The following is an 18,633-nucleotide window of genomic DNA, read 5'->3' on the forward strand; positions in this document are numbered from 1 at the left end:
TTCATATTATAGATATACTGCCTTAAATGTTTATGTGTTGTATATAAAACATGGTTTTAGTAAATTTTGATGAAAATGTAATTTGTAATTTAATTAATTACATCTGCAAAGTAATTGTAATTTAATGAATTACATTTGAAAACTCTTGTAATGGTAATGGTAATTTAATTGAAGAATTTAAGCAAGTAATTGTAATTGAATTAATTACTTTCCATTGTAATTGACCCCATCCCTGTACACTGTGTACCGCGGTATTAACTATACTTCTTTAAAATCTAAAGAAACTTCTGCTGTACTGAAATGAAAACTAATGGATTAAGATTATCCTTTCAGTAATGGTTTTGGTTATTTGATAACAATTTATCATATTTTTATTTTATAAACTCTCGAATCCCCTGATTCCCCTCATTTTGACTTTAATACACTATTTTGATTAAGCATGTTGAGGGATAAATCGAAAATAATCTTTTGAACATTATAACAGAAAGTTGTCAGACATCTCTTTATTATTTATAATGCAAGAAAAATAATCATTTTATACTCGAATGGGATAGTGAAATTCAACCTTAGGGCCAAGATTCATTGTCTAGGACTCGACAGAGCCTTGCCCTAGACAGTGAATTTTGTCCCCTTGCTATCCACCAATGTAATAATGAATGATTCTATTTAGTCCTGGCCAAAAGGAGGTCTTAATGATCTATATAATTATTGTTTTAATGTATTGTTAAATCCTGGAATATATGAGAGTTTTTGTGAGTTGTATACCGTAATATTTAGTAGAGTTTCGTATGTAAAAATTTGGAAAGTCATACAAGAACTGTTTGGATGGGCAATGTTGCACTTGGTTCTCTTGTTTACTAAAATAAAACTATTTGACATAAATACATGTTTGTAACTAATTTTATAACAGCCAAAAGTTGAAGCTATGCTGAAGGAAAAGTTACGCTCAGTTTACATTGATGAACTGATGCGGCGCTTAAAAGTCTCTGGAACCCTGGACATTACAGAGGGAACCATTGGATTTTATCACACATATGGACCAACAGACCCAGTTGTAGAGTTCATGGCCACAAAGGATGAAGATTTGACCAAAAAAAAGTGGAATGCAGAATATGATGTACAGTATTTGAGATCAGCTATGAGAGGTTTGGGTAAGTAATACCTGAGCTTTTTTATGTGTATGCACTTAGTTTTAAAATAAATATTGAGATATACAGTGAAACTCGTATAGTACAAACATGGATCTAGCAAAAGCTTGGACATAGCAAAGTTTTTAAGTCACCTGAATCCCTCAGGTGACCTAATGCCATTGGTCTTTGTCCGTCGTGCGTAGTCCGTTAACAATTTTACATTTTTAACTTCTTCTTGAAAACCACATGACCAATTCTTACTATTTTTGGTATGAAGCATCCCTATGGTAAGAGGAATCTAAATTGTGAAATTTATGGCTCTACCACCCCCAGGGGGCCACAGGTGGGGCCAAATATGCCAAAAAATAAAAGCCAAATTTTCAAAAATCTTCTCTACTTTCACACATGTGAGGAAAAAACTGAATGCATGGTTATGATGTCCATGCAGCTCGTAACGGAAATTGTGAAATTCATGGCCCTGGATCAGGGGTTCAGGCCTCAGGGTGGGGTTTACATTGCCATATACCGTAATCCGGTGAATATAATACGCACTTTTTTCCAAGCATTTTTTACCGTGAGAAAGGGGTGCGTATTATACATCCCTATAGGATTTGGGCATATTTTTCCCTAGCTGAAGCACGGGGTATCATACTGCCGAATAACCTATGCTGTTCACAGACAGGACCGCTACCCCGCTATACATCGTAACATTCCTTCATTATCACATATATATTACTATGTAACCCTTAGGAAATCATTGTTATAGCATGTAATTAAAGAAAATGTACACTTTAAGTCTGTTAATAAAAAAACTGTTTCAAAATGGCCTTTGAAAATTAATTTGAACTGCCTATTCTTTATCTCCGTGTACGCCGCCATTACAGCTGTTATTAATAGAATGCGGACTTCGATGGCCACGTGCTATTTGTAGCCGATCTTTGAAAACAGCTTACACATCATTTGGCTCATTTTTAACCATTTTCAAGTAATGCTAATTAATTTATTGCAAATAATTATGAATATAAATAATTCTATAACCTATTCTGTTAATTGAAGCCATTGAAACAGTTGTGGTCCCCCACCGCTAACGCTTGACACCTTGGGTGTCTCAGACACCCCCTTAGGCTATGTGTACTATACACAACTATTTGTGCATATATTTTATTATGTTTCAGGCCTCTAATTGATCACTTTGATCGGAGTCATTTAAGAATTTAATTAGGTCCGTTATCTCCATACCTGTACATCGTCCGTATTTCACTTCACAGGGATTGTAATGACTAAACAATTATATCACGCTTGTTAAAAGTAGTTGATTTTATTTACGGTAGAATATTTAATACTAGGCCTATTTAAAACATTGATCATGAATTAAAGATATTACCGCGATGTATTAGTTACAATAAATCCGTATCTAAGAACATATTGGGTTTTTCTTATTTCCGGTAGCGTATTCCCGCGATGAAGTTGAGCGTGCATACAAAGTATAACTGCTTTGTTGATACTCAGGAATACCGTTTGGTCAATTTTTTTGATGCGTATTATACATCCCAACAAGCTTTTTTTCACCATTTTCAGGCCCAAAGTGGGGGGTGCGTATTGTACACTACTGCGTATTATATTCACCGGATTACGGTAGTAAAATGTATGAAATCTTAGAAAATCTTCTTTGTCACCAAGTTGTCATGCTACATATAAATATTCTGATTTAAAGTAGATTTATCAGTTTGTTTTAAACCCTTGGGGGTTAGGAAATGACTCAAATCGCGGTTCAAAGGACTATGTATGGTTTGAGGCTAAAATGGCCACCTTAAATGAACATTGTCATTTTACTTTAATTCTTTGTTTTATTTGAACAAATATACATTTGAAGTTTTTTCACAATTTTCATTTTGATTTTAGTGCCCACAATTTAAAGATATGACATCATAAAGTTTACCTTTTCCCGCCATTTTCGCATTTTTAGCATAAAACTGCTTGTTTTGAAGCAGTTTTTCTTTAAAGAAACTTTGAGCGACTGCTTGAACAAACAAAATATTTTCACCAAAGATATATCTCTCCAGTACTTATGAATGACAAAAAGTTCTTTCTTGTTCAAAGAGTCGCTCTATATTTCCGATTCGAAAAAAGATCAGAAAAATGTCTATTTTTGACTGTTTTTGATTGAATTATAAAAATAGCGTCACTTCTGACGTCATATACTGCCAGTGAGTGCATATTTAATCAAATAAATAGGTGAAAAACATATTTTATGTCAACTCTTTTAAAAAATTACACAACAAATTAATGTACCTGAATCACTTTAAAATTAGCAAATTAAGGGGGCCAAATTTGACTAAAATCATATATAGTTCTTTTATCATTAAATAAATATTAAAAACATTGAAGGTGTCACGGGTCATTGAGCAGGTCGGACGTGTCGATTTTTGCTCCCTGATTTTTTTACTTTTTTCCCTGGAAATAGGCGTCTTGTCTTTGTGATGTACTTTTCCAGGAGGTTTTTCAGTGTATATAAAGTTGTGCATTGTGCATTGTGAAACCTGCATAAGTGCAATTTGATTTTGTGTAAATAAGTTTTTCATATATTGTATATAAGTTCTACACTGTGATTGTGATTATTACTCACCTGTCAACTATATGAAAAAATGAAATTATTATGGCCTTGTATCATAAAGACCCATGAAGGTCATAAGTGAGATTGGGCTATAATGATATATGACCTTGGGAAGGCTGTGATACACTAAATTCTAAATTGATATACAGTCGATCGCACCTGTTTTAAGAGGCCACTTGTGGGACAATGACAACCTGGCCGCTTAAGACAGGTGGCCTCTTATTCCAGGTTTCAAATTAATGAAGAAAAAACACAGAGTATTTTCATTTTGGCTCTATTGCACAGATTTAATAATAGCATCTGAAATGGCGGTGTACACGGAGATGGTGAATGCACAGCTCGGATTGCTGAATAAACAGTTTATATTAATTTTAAATGGCCGTTTTAATTCAATTTATCTAGCAATGTATTAAGAGCAAAACATTTTCTGCTAAATACACCCAAATAATAATTTTCAAGTGATTAAATGCGGTAAACAAACAGAAGTAGCGTTTCCGACAAAGGCTACGTACTGAACTACAATAGCCAATGTTTCACCTCTTTGACAAAGTATCAAAATTCCATTGGGATATATGATAAGCACCCCATTAATTATCTCACAAAATTTTTTAGGAAAATGTGAAGCTGTTTAGCGCAAGACTGGCCATTTAATAACTTTGTAATGAAGTATATAAGTACGTGTAGATATATAAACACAAAACAGGTGTTATCATAATCAATTATCTCATTAAATCTCAGCAGACTTTAAATTACACACTCAAATATTTGTCATTAACTCATTATCAGCTGTTGAAGTTTGGCTTCTTTTGGATTCGGGGTCACATGTCAGAGTCAAAAGTCATGTGACAAAACAGACTAAATGGCCGATGAAAACAGGCATGTTGAAACCATGGGACCTAAAAACAGTGGCCGCTGGTCGCTGAAATCATTTAAAATATAGTGAAAAACTAAACGGTCCGGATTGAAACTGGTTGTTCATGGCGAGTGGCCGCTGATTAAAGGTGGCCGTAACAGCAGGTGCGACTGTATTCCTTAAATGTGAAAAGATCAGAGACTATAAAATATTTGGCAAAAATTTAACTTTCAATATGACATCTACTGGTATATGTTACTGCAGTACATTATATACTATTTTGCTTAGGTACAAATGAAGATGCCATAACACATGTGATAACTACCAGAAATAATGCCCAAAGACAGGATTTGAAGAAGAAATACAAGACTTCATATGGACGAGTGAGTTACTTAGTAATTTTCTCACTCTCTCTAAACCTCTTTCTTTCCCTACATATATAGTCACCTTAGTAGTTAACCTGCAAGTATGTGTGTGTGTGCTCATATATGAGCATCCCCCCCCCCCCAAAAAAAAAAAACCAACAACACAGTAGTTGTTGATAATGAATAAAGTTCTAAGCTTAGATTTGACCATTGAAAACTGTTTTGTGCTTGGTATTGTACTTTCTGCAGTCATAGAAAATGAATAAATTCAAAAGTTATAGACTCAAAATTTGTGTTCAGTTAACCCTAGTTATTAATAATGATTATTTTTACTTTTTCAAAGCCAAATGTAACCAAACTTTAACATGATCACCAAAATTGTACAAATACTATGGCTTTAAACTGTATAACATGCATGATACTGACCAGTCAATGCAGATCCCTTTTTGTGCGCCCGCGCCTCAGATGTTAACAAAAGTAAAATTTAATAAGAAAAGAATGTTGCACGTTGCATAGTTGCATGAATCCAGAAAAATGTCGGGGCTTTCAAAGTGAAGTTAAACTTTTGTGATTTGAAAACATGGCATAATTTGGTACCTTTTTAGTAATCAGGGCCTCACTCTGCAGGTGCCCTATAGTGATCAGTCTGTCCGTCGGTCTGTCTGTCCAAGATCTCTTGTCCTGAGCATATCTCCCCTTGGCCCAGTCTGGCTCATACTGTACCAAAAGAGTGCCTTTGGGAAAAGGGTACGCAATGACTTTGAATTTTGTTTCTAGGTCAAAGCTGAAGGTCATAGCAGAATTATAAAAAAAAATCCTTGTCCGGAGCATATCTTCTCTCCCCTTGGCCAAAATCTGGCTCAAACTTTACTCACAGAGTGTCTATGGTCAAATGGTGCATGTGGAGTGTTGTTAAATAAAGTTTGTAGGTCAAGTGTCAAGGTCATATTTGATCGTGCAATTTTTTTTTTTCAGAGCATATATATACTCTCCACTTAATCCTATTTGGCCCATACTTCATATAAACAGAGCTTTTAAGTAAAGGGTATGCAGTGACCTTAAACCAAGTTTCAAGGTCAAATGTGAAGTCATAGTAGAATTATATGAAAAATCCTACCTATTTGGCCCATACTTCATATAAACAGAGCTTTTAAATAAAGGGTATGCAGTGACCTTAGACCAAGTTTCCAGGTCAAATGTGAAGTCATAGTAGAATTATATGAAAAATCCTTGTCTGGAGCACATATTTTCTCCAATCTGGCTGATACTTCACTTACAGAGTGCTTTTGATTAAAGGGTGGGCAGTGACCTTGAATGGTGTTTGTAGGTCAATTTTTTTTTAGAGCATATATATACTCTTCACTTAGCCCTAATCGGCTCTTACTTCACATTAAGGTGGTATGTGACATCTGTCTATATTAATGTAGATTAAAGTATAATATAATCAAAATACTTTCACCGGCTTAGAATTTTCAAATTTTTTCAATATTTAACCAAAATATAGCTTTTAAAAATATTTTGAGAGGTAATAATTGTAAAATCCTGAGCGAACTCATGACATACAGATTTGTAGTAAACCCTCTAACCCACTGCGCTATGCTGTTATGTAACAATATTGGGAAAGAAACTACTTATGTAATTACACTTCATTTTACTGTTTATTTCAATAAACAGTACGTCACAACATGGAATTTACCCATACCACCTTAAAAGAGCTTTTGGTTTAATGGTGTGCAGTGACTTTATAATTTGAACAAAGTCAATGTGAAGGTCATAGTAGATCTTTTTATAATCAGTTTTAGACCATAGATTTCCCATTTGGTAATGAGATTTAATTAATTTTATCAATGGACATATTATCAAAATTAAAATCAATTTAATTAAAGCTCACCTAAGATGAAAGCTCAAGTGAGCTTTTCTGATCAGATTTTGTCTGTTGTCCGTCTCTCTGTCTGTCTGACTTTCTTTTAGCTTTTCAAATTTTCAACATCTTCTCTAGAACAACTGAGCCAATGTCAACAAAACTTGGCAGAAAGCACCCGTAGGCAAAAGGCATTCATAGTTGTAAAAAGTAAGGACTACACCCTTTTCAAAAAGGAGATAATTAGGAATTATTGAAAATTTTTAGGATTTTTTCGAAAATCTTCTCAAGAACCATCAATCCAGGAAAGCTTAAACTTGTTGGAAGTATCCTCAGGTAGTGTAGATTCACAGTGGTGAAAATCATGACCTCTGGGGATAGGATGGGGCAACAATGCAAAGCGAAGTTTTACATAGGAATATATAGAATAATCTATAAAAATCTTCTTCTCAGAATCTAATTAGACAGCTTGTAGGGAAGAATTCCCAGTAGGGTAGATTTAAAATTGTGAAATCATGACCCCTTGGGGTAGGGTGCAGCCAAAATGGGGTTGAATTTTTTATATATAGAAATGTATAGAGAAAAATCTTCTTATAAACCAATTTGCCAGGAAAGATGAAATTTGTGTGAAAGCATCGATCCTCAGGTAGGGTAGATTCAAGTTAATTCAAATCATATTCCCTGGGAGTAGGATAGACGACCTGGGAGCTACAGTGCCTCCCATAGTAAAAATCTGTAATTTACTGTGCACAAAAATCTGCGCTAGTTTGGGACTGATTAACCTTATTTACACACAAATTCTGTAAAAAAAAAAAAAAAAAAAGAGGCACTTAATTCTTCATGCAATTTCCTACTGATATCGTCTCTTTCCTTGCCCCAGACTTTCCCCAAAACACGCTTATCAACCTTGGAAAATGAAATATGTTTAATTCGCGTCGAGATCAAGAGTCGCCATTTTTTCATGTAAACAAACTGCACCACTTCACTTTACGGTACTGGTGATGGTGTTTAAAAGAATATCAGAGGCAAGTAAAGTGACAATATCTGTAGTAAAATGTCGAAGGAATTACTGTAGAAGTACTTTTGTCCGCGTGGTATTTATTTACGCTATGAATGCGGGCACAAATTTTCCGCGGAATTTTTTCACAGTGTACTTAAAGTGCATTTTGGAATTGCATTACATGAATAGAAGAAGAATAAGAATAAGGATACTAGTAATCGGAAGTTACTACATTATAGAACACTTGCATATACGTGTACCCAATGTATATCATTTTTATCTATGCAAACTGTCAAACAAATTTGTATTGAGAATTCACATAATAAATAATTTAATCTCGTAAAGATTTGAATTTTCTGTAAATTTACTTACATGAAATCTAAACTTCTCCAAGCTTGAGATAACGGCACATGTCAGACGACAAATAGCCCCAAGCGGGTCTGTCTTTCAATGACCCAATTAACTACACGCCAAGACCCGTGTTTTTACTGCAATTTTTAGATCCCTTTGTGCTCTGATTTTTAATTGATTAAACTGATCAACTCATAATTTAAACGACATGAGAACCCATAAATTGACGCATATTTTTGTGCGCCATAAATTGCAGATTTTTACTATGGGAGGCTCTGTAGCTCCCAAGTCTTCCATCCAAATTTGTTCAGACCGGGAGCTACTTACCTGCAGCTATACATTGTCCAGATAGTTTGTATATGACTCCATAAAGCTTACTTTATTATGTCTATTATTGCTCAGGTGAGTAATGTGGCTCATGGGTCTCTTGTACTACATTGTCCAGATAGTTTGTATTATGACTCCATTATGCTGATTTTTATCATGCCTATTGTTGCTGAGGTGAGCAATGTGGCCCATGGGCCTATTTTTTTTTCTAAACAGACGTGATGCTGTACATAACTGACGATTTAGACAAAATTGTCAGGAGCTTTTAAGTCATTTTCTGTTATCTGAAAACACCTTTTGATAGAACATATTTTGTTATATTAATTAATGTACTGCTGAACTTAAAAATTTAAAAATGAGGAATGAAAACATCTCAGATCATGTTTTTTTTTAAATATGTAGATGTCTTGTTGTAAATGACAACCCAATATTTCTGGTGACAGGAATGATATATACTTAAACTATATGATAAATGATAGATTAAGACATGTACAGACTCATCAAATTCAAATTTAACTAAAAAAAAAATTCAACTATTTCATGGAATAACTTTCAATTTTAATTCTGTATAGCTAATAATGGTGTCATGTTTTAATATGAATAGAAAATCACTTGTGCAATAGCCGATACATGCAAATATACATGCAATTTACAAGAGTTTAGAGGAAGCAAATTTTAATTGGGTTTTGAACCCAAACATGTAGTTTAGCTAAATACACAAACACTGCAAATTAAAATACAATCATTCATAAAACAGTTATAAAAAAACTAGAGGTACTACTGTGAGCAAGCTCACAATTGATACCCCCCGCTAAGAAAAAATCATAACTCATGTATTTTTTCTATTATAGAAAATATTGGATGAATCTATTTCACCGTCCATTTTTTATGAATAACAACTGCTCTATTTTTTGAAACTGTTAATACTAATATGAGTACACAAACCAATTTCTATTCTTTAAATTCAAGTTTAGTTCAAGTTATCTGTTAATGCACGAGGACATTTGCATCCTTATGTTAACAAACATGACTCGAATCAAACAAAATTCCACATGTCAAGCAGCCATTTAATATATAAACATTTTGAATTATTGGTATACTGAGCCCGATTTTTTATAAACTATGACCTTGAACTTCCTCAATTGACCTTGGGTCAAGGTCATGACACACCCTCAGGTTATAAGCAATCTTGATGTGAATTAAGAACTTCCAAGGTTTCTCCATAAGAAAGATATGGACCGGACATGAATTTTGCACTTTTTCTGCCAGTGACCTTGACCTTGCCCAAATGACCTTGGTCAAGGTCATGACACACCCTTAAGTCATAAGGAATCTTTGTGTGAAGTAACAACTTCCAATGTTTCTCCATTAAAAAGATATGGACTGGACACAAATTTTGCCTTTTTTCTGCCAATGACCTTGACCTTGCCCAAATGACCTGAGGTCAAAGTCATGACACACCCTTAGGTCATAAGGAATCTCTGTGTAAAGTAAGAACTTCCAAGGTTTCTCCATTAAAAAGATATGGACCGGACACGTATTTAGCCCTTTTTCTGCCAGTGACCTTGACCTTGCCCAAATGACCTTAGGTCAAGGTCATGACACACCCTTAGGTCATAAGCAATCTTGATGTGAATTAAGAACTTCCAAGGTTTCTCCATCAGAAAGATATGGACCGGACACGAAATTTGCACTTTTTCTGTCATCGACCTTGACCTTGCCCGAATGACCTTGGTTTAAGGTCATTACACACCTTTAGGTCATAAGCAATCTTTGTGTTAAGTAAGAACTTCCAATGTTTTGTGTTAAGTAAGAACTTCCAATGTTTCTCCATAAGAAAGATATGGACCGGACACGAATTGAACAGACAGACGGACGGACGGACAAGGTGATTCCTATATATCCCCCAAAAATTTGTTTGCGGGGGGTATAATTATTTATATACACTAAAGATATATATTTAAATGGTTTGGCGCTTTGGTCGCTACTCATTCCTTCCTTAACACAACAGCCTGGGCTGTTAGCATGACAACAACATGAGACCCATGCCCTCTCTGATCTCCAGTGGGCATCAAAACTAGAACAGATTGTGCTCGGGGCTGATTCCTGCAAGCATAAATTAGAACAAAACATGATTTGGAGCTGATCTTCAGTTGGCCTTAGACAAAACTAGTACAGATTGCACCTTGAACTGATTTCAGTGGGCATGAATTTGAACGAAGCTTGGCCCAGGGCTGATATCAGTGGGCATCAGAGACTGAATAAGTAAGCCGAGGGCTGATCGCAATGGGTGTTTGAACTGTGACATGTCATGCTTGCGGCTGTTCTAGGCAAGCATCACAGATCCAGAAAGCTAGCCTGGGGCTGATTCCAGTGGGCATTTAAATAAAGCATTTGATCATGCCCCGGGCTGATTATGGCAAGCATAAACGAATAAAGATACTGCAAGGTGTATTCACAGCTAAAATACTAACTAGACAAATCAACTACATTAACCAGCATATGCAACTCCTATAGTATAAAAGAGAGGGGGGGGGGGGGGGGAGTACGGTCAAATTCTTCAGGATCTGCTTTGCCTGTGCTGCAGCATTACAATGTACTTGTTTTATATGTGTAATTTCTTAATCTTTTGTTTTTAGGATTTAATTGAAGATATAGAATCTGAATTAAGTGGTGACTACAGATCAGCAGTTATGGCACTTTTTGTTCCCCCAGCTGTATATGATGCATATTGCATTAAGGAAGCTATATATGTAAGTACTGCTATATTCTGATGGCTAGCTCTCTTGAAGTTCTAGCTGCAATGCTGTAAATTCCTAATTAAACATGAGGAATAAATATCTGCATAAAATCGTGAGAAGCATCCTTCGCGGATTTTAAAATCTCGCCATTATTTTCTGAGAGTTGAAAATGTGCCATGCATGAATTCAGTTTAACATTAAAACTCCCATAGGCGATTTTTTTATCAACTTATAAAACCGGAAGTTCTCAATGGTTTTAAACGAAACTTAAAATATATTATATTTATGACAATTTTAACCCTGGTTATAGTATGTTTGTTAGTTGTATTTAGATCGAGTGTAAACAGGTAATTTCATAGATGTATGTTGTTAACATTGTGTTTTGAATTCGCAGAAGAATTTTTTTTTTAATTTGAATTGAAAAACAAGTTTTCATTTATTTGAAATTAAATTATTCTATCAAGAAAATTTCGCTGTTTGTAATATTAAGCGGATCCCCAAGTCACACTTTTTGCTGCAGGTCACCCACCCTGACGGCATTCACCCAAATTCTGTATACACATACACAATACGTAATGTTATGCAATTCCCCTTCTTCTATTGGTCAACTGACACTATGAAATTTTAAAGGGTACCTGCAGCCCAGCCGATGTGAAACTCATGTCAAAGAGTTTATTTACCAGCATTTAATGCAAAAAACCGCATCAAAATCGATGCAAAAATAACGGAGTTACGCCGCTTCAAGGTGGCTATTTTTACCTGCTTTGGGAAATCAAATCAAGAGAAAACAGAATTAGGCGATAACGAGGCTTCAGCGGAATTGATGTCACGAAGTCAACTGGAGGAAAATTTCTTTTCAAAGCTATACAAATTAAATTCGATTTTTCAGCCAAAATGATTGATACAGGTCTGATGTTTTGACGTATCTAGTTATTTTAAGTATTGTAGATTTAGAAATTTGTATCTGTATTTATTTTATTACATCAGATTTCCTTTTAAAGGAATTTAAAATTTGCTATTCTCGTCGCCTTTTTACCAATGAATACGATATCTTAAAATGCTTTCATGGGCAGATTTATGTCCATTATTTGATTACATAATATCCTTTCACACACGAGTGATCCGAGACAATGACACGTACAGGTAAACAGGTAAACTAACGAAGCCACTGCTCCAGACACACGTGTATCTGGGGTATGTATACACATGGTTCACGAGTCTGGTTAGCAAAGAGAGGGTTTCACACACTGGTAAATTGATTTGTGTATAATTAGCTTCTCAACTGTTAAAAAATAAAACAGAAAAATAAATTAGACTGTGTAAAATCAAGCATTCGTAAGCTAATACACATGTATAGTCTGTAAATCAGTGATTAAAGAATCATGCATGAGACTATCAAAAAGTAAACTAATGTTTGAAAAAAATGCCTTATTGTTACTTAATATATATAATCACTTAAATAATGACCAAATTAACAATTCAGCAATTTAAACCTTTTGTTATGTGATCAAGTAATTATTTTGGAAGTACATGTAATTATGTTGGTCTTAGTTTCTCTTATTTAATAAAGTGCATCTTTCTTTCGAGCACTGTGGACAGCAATAAACTGCTATGACTCCATATAGCTTAAATTGTTATACATGTACTGACAATAAATCATTTTGAAGTCTGAATAAACTTGAACATTTTGACAAAGGATGTAAATAAATGTAAAATGAAATTCCATTTTTGTATTTTTAAAAGAATACGAGACAGACTTAATCATGCAGCCTTCTTGGACTTTCGTCTTGATCCGTTTATAATCCTGGGTTGGTTTGTTAAAGAGTGCATACTATTTTGATTGTTATTGGTCCGATATCAATATTTTGGAATAATCGGTCGGCATCATTTGTAATTTTATGCCTTATTTGAGGAAAAGACCCTGCGTTACCTTTTACGAAATATGTATTATCAATATTATTAATCAGTTAAAAATGTCACAGACAAATCATTTCGAAAGAATGACAATACATGTATTAACAAAATATCTTTCTTATAACAATAGTGGTTTGATTAATTGTCATTTTGCTACATATGCTTTGTATTTATATGCAAAATGTGTTACACATTTGACTAAATTCATGAAGCAAACAGTTTTCCGAATTCGGCATTTTGTTTGATAAAATACGGGTATTTAGTCATCCAGGGTTGATAAGGAAATAAAACAACAGAAAAAAATGTTCATATATCGATTAAACAATGCAAGAAAACAAACAGTTTTCATACGATTCTCCTGCTTCTCATATAGCTGTGTTGACCCCGTGACGTCAAAGTTCATCTCACGAAAAATCGGCTTGATTCAAAACATATATTATATTATATTATATATAAATATCTCGAAAACTACTTATGCGATCGCTGTTAAATTTTCAGGATGATGTTTTTACACATAGATCTCCATTATATCAAAAATTTACCAGCACTGCAGGTACCCTTTAACATGTGATTGATTCCCCAGAATATAAGATCATTTGTATTTTTTAAAACCCGGGTTTTGAACGACCAACATAAGTAATGGGCGACCCATTGAACATCATACGTTTGCCAAATCGGATAGGAAAGTCAGTTTTTAAATACACACAATTTTTTTAACATTAGCATTTTCTTAAACTAACCTTTTTTTATTTTACAATGATTGATAAACAAGTTCTGCAATTTATATGAATATCTTTCGTTGGCACGGATGTTAGCGAGAGGGGTTCATTGATGAGGTAGGAAGACAGAGTGCCCGGAGAAAACCCATGTGTCCGAGCGGGTAACCACCATACCCATTTACATACAACCACTGTCAATCACGGGGATCGAATCACATTTAAAAACTTATGCTAAAATATACTAAATGTATTTGATTTAAATAAAATTGGAATTTTTTTTCTAAATATCCATTAGAAAATATTCTGGCTATTCCTTTTGTCTTGTGCCACTTACGTATTATATATATTTACAATCACACCCATCAAGCTAGATGAAGTGAGAAACTTGTAGAAGCAGGTTCTTAACGACAACAGGCTCTATCTGAAGATAGCCTAATGTTTTATATCCATAATTACATGAGATATAATAACTTTGGTATCATGGGTTTATATATTAAATAATAGGTTTTTATAATTCCATTATATTCTTGAATGTAAAGAGATATTGACATTTAGACATAAATATCTTGAATGATAAATGCTGTTCTATTTGACAATTTGTAGGGACCAGGGACAGATGAGGCAAGCCTCATTGAAATTTTAATGACTAGAACCAACCCACAGATTAATGAGCTGAGAAAAGTGTATGGAGATGGTAGGTCTTCTTTTGTTTGTAACAAAAATATATAGATTCATTTCCTTTTTATGTATGTTCCTTTAAGGTAAGGTTTGTGGTTACAGGGGATAACTCACAGAATTTCATTGTGACATAACACCAACTACTCTTATTTCAGCTATGATGTAAAAATTTATATGACGTCATAATTGACTTCAGGTTTTTAGCTCACCTGAACCATAGGTTCAAGTGAGCTTTTCTGATCACCCGTTGTCCGTCGTCCGTCCGTCCGTCTGTCCGTCTGTCTGTCTGTCCGTCCGTCTGTAAACTTTTCACATTTTCAACTTCTTCTCAAAAACCACTGGGCAAAATTTAACCAAATTTGGTACAAAGCATCCTTATGAAAAGGGGATTGTAAATTGTTAAAATAAAGGGCACAACCTTTTTCAAAAGGGAGATAATTGCGAAACAGTAAGTATAGGGTGCATGTCTTTAAAAATCTTCTTCTCAAGAACCACTGCACCAGAAATGTTAATATTTACACAAAAGCTTGTATATATATTGAAGATTCTAAATTGTAAAAATCGTGACCCTCGGACCAAAACTGGGGCCCCAGGCGGGGTTCAAAGTTTAACATAGAAATACATAGGAAAATGTTTAAAAAGTCTTCTTCTCAAGAACCACTTCTCCAAAAATGCCAATACATACACAAACGCTTGTATATATAGTGAAGATTCTAAATTGTAAAAATCGTGACCCTCGGACCAAAACTGGGGCCCCAGGCGGGGTTCAAAGTTTAACATAGAACTACATATGGAAAATGTTTAAAAAATCTTCTTCTCAAGAGTCACTGCACCAGAAATGCCAATATGCCAATATTTACACAAAAACTTGTACATATAGTGAAGATTTTAAATTGTAAAAATCGTGACCCTCGGACCAAAACTGGGGCCCCAGGCGGGGTTCAAAGTTTAACATAAAAATACATAGGATATTTTTTTTTAAATCTTCTTCTCAAGAACAACTACACCAGAAATGCCAATATTTACACAAAAGCTTGTATACATAGTGAAGATTCTAAATTGTAAAAATCGTGACCCTCGGACCAAAACTGGGGCCCCAGGCTGGGTTCAAAGTTAAACATAGAAATACATAGGAAAATGTTTAAAAAATCTTCTTCTCAAGAACCACTGCACCAGAAATGCCAATATTTACACAAAAACTTGTATATACATGTATAGTGAAGATTCTAAATTGTAAAAATCGTGACCCTCGGACCAAAACTGGGGCCCCAGGCGGGTTCAAAGTTTAACATAGAAATACATGGGAAAATGTTTAAAAAATCTTCTTCTCAAGAACCACTGCACCAGAAATGCCAATATTTACACAAAAGCTTGTATATATATTGAAGATTCTAAATTGTAAAAATCGTGACTCTCGGACCAAAACTGGGGCCCCAGGCGGGGTTCAAAGTTTAACATAGAAATACATAGGAAAATGTTTAAAAAATCTTCTTCTCAAGAACCAATTCACCAAAAATGCCAATACATACACAAAAGCTTGTATATATAGTGAAGATTCTAAATTGTAGAAATCGTGACCCTCGGACCAAAACTGGGGCCCCAGGCAAGGTTCAAAGTTTAACATAGAAATACATAGGAAAATGTTTAAAAAATCTTCTTCTCAAGAACCAATTCACCAAAAATGCCAATACATACACAAAAGCTTGTATATATAGTGAAGATTTTAAATTGTAAAAATCGTGACCCTCGGACCAAAACTGGGGCCCCAGTCGGAGTTCAAATTTTAACATAGAAATACATAGGATATTTTTTTTAAAATCTTCTTCTCAAGAACCACTACACCAGAAATGCCAATATTTACACAAAAGCTTGTATACATAGTGAAGATTCTAAATTGTAAAAATCGTGACCCTCGGACCAAAACTGGGGCCCCAGGCTGGATTCAAAGTTTAACATAGAAATACATGGGAAAATGTTTAAAAAATCTTCTTCTTAAGAACCACTGCACCAGAAATGCCAATATTTACACAAAAGCTTATATATATATTGAAGATTCTAAATTGTAAAAATCGTGACCCTCGGACCAAAACTGGGGCCCCAGGCGGGGTTCAAAGTTTAACAAAGAAATACATAGGAACATGTTTAAAAAATCTTCTTCTCAAGAACCACTTCACCAAAAATGCCAATACATTCACAAAAGCTTGTATATATAGTGAAGATTCTAAATTGTAAAAATCGTGACCCTCAGACCAAAACTGGGGCCCCAGGCGGGGTTCAAAGTTTAACATAGAAATACATAGGAAAATGTTTAAAAAATCTTCTTCTCAAGAACCACTTCACCAAAAATGCCAATACATACACAAAAGCTTGTATATATAGTTAAGATTCTAAATTGTAGAAATCGTGACCCTCGGACCAAAACTGGGGCCCCAGGCGGGGTTCAAAGTTTAACATAGAACTACATATGGAAAATGTTTAAAAAATCTTCTTCTCAAGAATCACTGCACCAGAAATGCCAATATTTACACAAAAACTTGTACATATAGTGAAGATTTTAGATTGTAAAAATCGTGAACCTCGGACCAAAACTGGGGCCCCAGGCGGGGTTCAAAGTTTAACATAGAAATACATAGGATATTTTTTTTAAAATCTTCTTCTCAAGAACCACTACACCAGAAATGCCAATATTTACACAAAAGCTTGTATACATAGTGAAGGTTCTAAATTGTAAAAATCGTGACCCTCGGACCAAAACTGGGGCCCCAGGCGGGGTTCAAAGTTTAACATAGAAATACATAGGAAAATGTTTTAAAAAATCTTCTTCTCAAGAATCACTACACCAGAAATGCCAATATTTACACAAAAGCTTGTATATATAGTGAAGATTCTAAATTGTAAAAATCGTGACCCTCGGACCAAAACTGGGGCCCCAGGCGGGGTTCAAAGTTTAACATAGAAATACATAGGAAAATGTTTAAAAAATCTTCTTCTCAAGAATCACTGCACCAGAAATGCCAATATTTACACAAAAACTTGTACATATAGTGAAGATTCTAAATTGTAAAAATCGTGACCCTCGGACCAAAACTGGGGCCCCAGGCGGGGTTCAAAGTTTAACATAGAAATACATAGGAAAATGTTTAAAAAATCTTCTTCTCAAGAACCACTGCACCAGAAATGCCAATATTTACACAAAAGCTTGTATGTATAATGAAGATTCTAAATTGTAGAAATCGTGACCCTCAGACCAAAACTGGGGCCCCAGGCGGGTTCGAAGTTTAACATAGAAATACATATGAAAAATGTTTAAAAATTTTCTTCTCAAGAACCACTTCACCAAACATGCCAATACATACACAAAAGGTTGTGTATATATAGTGAAGATTGTAAAAATCGTGACCCCGGCCCCGAACAAAAAGTGGGGCCCCAGTAGGGGTTTAGATTTTAACATATATAGGAAAATGTTTTAAAATCTTCTTCTCAAGAACTATAGTGCAACTGTTTGGGATATTACTATGCATACATGTACATCCTTAAATAATGTAGATTCAAAAAATTGTAACTCCCGGACAATTGATGGGCACCAAGAGGGGTTCAAAATTTAAACATTTTAAAAAACATAAAGGAAAAGTTTAAAAAATTTCTTCTCAAGAACTACAATGTTTTAGTTTGTGGAATTTCTATGCATGCCTCCTTCGCTTATGTAGATTCCTAATTGGTAAAATCGTGACCCCCGGACCAATACTGGGGCCCCAAGATGGGGTCAAAGTTTATTATAGAAATATAAAGGTAACATGTTAAAAAATCTTCTTCTCGAGAACTACAATGCTTCAATTTGTGAGATTACTATCATGCATACAACCTTCGATAATGAAGGTTCGACAGTTTTAAAATAGTGACCCCTGGACTAATACTAGGGACCCAAGATGGGTTTAAAGTTAAATGTAGAAGTACCGGTATGTATGGAAAATGTTTAAAAATCTTCTTTTCGAGAACTACAATGCATCAATTTGTCAGATAACTACGTAAGCACCCTCAAATAGTGTAGATTCGAAATTATAAAAGCCGTGACCTCAATCT

At 34.6% G+C, this 18,633-nt stretch overlaps 1 protein-coding gene across 1 annotated transcript in view; it reads left to right on the forward strand.

Annotated features, from left to right (window-relative positions):
* Positions 1-18,633, forward strand: part of LOC105318582 (annexin A4) — a 52,271-nt gene that overhangs the window by 22,747 nt on the left and 10,891 nt on the right. The window contains exons 8-11 of the mRNA XM_034458572.2: positions 911-1,151; positions 4,886-4,980; positions 11,141-11,254; positions 14,479-14,569. Coding sequence (XP_034314463.2) covers positions 911-1,151; positions 4,886-4,980; positions 11,141-11,254; positions 14,479-14,569 — 541 coding nt within the window. The remainder of the gene's footprint in view (positions 1-910; positions 1,152-4,885; positions 4,981-11,140; positions 11,255-14,478; positions 14,570-18,633) is intronic.

Source organism: Magallana gigas, chromosome 7 (assembly GCF_963853765.1).
Source record: "Magallana gigas chromosome 7, xbMagGiga1.1, whole genome shotgun sequence".
Classification (NCBI taxonomy): Eukaryota; Metazoa; Mollusca; class Bivalvia; order Ostreida; family Ostreidae; genus Magallana; species Magallana gigas.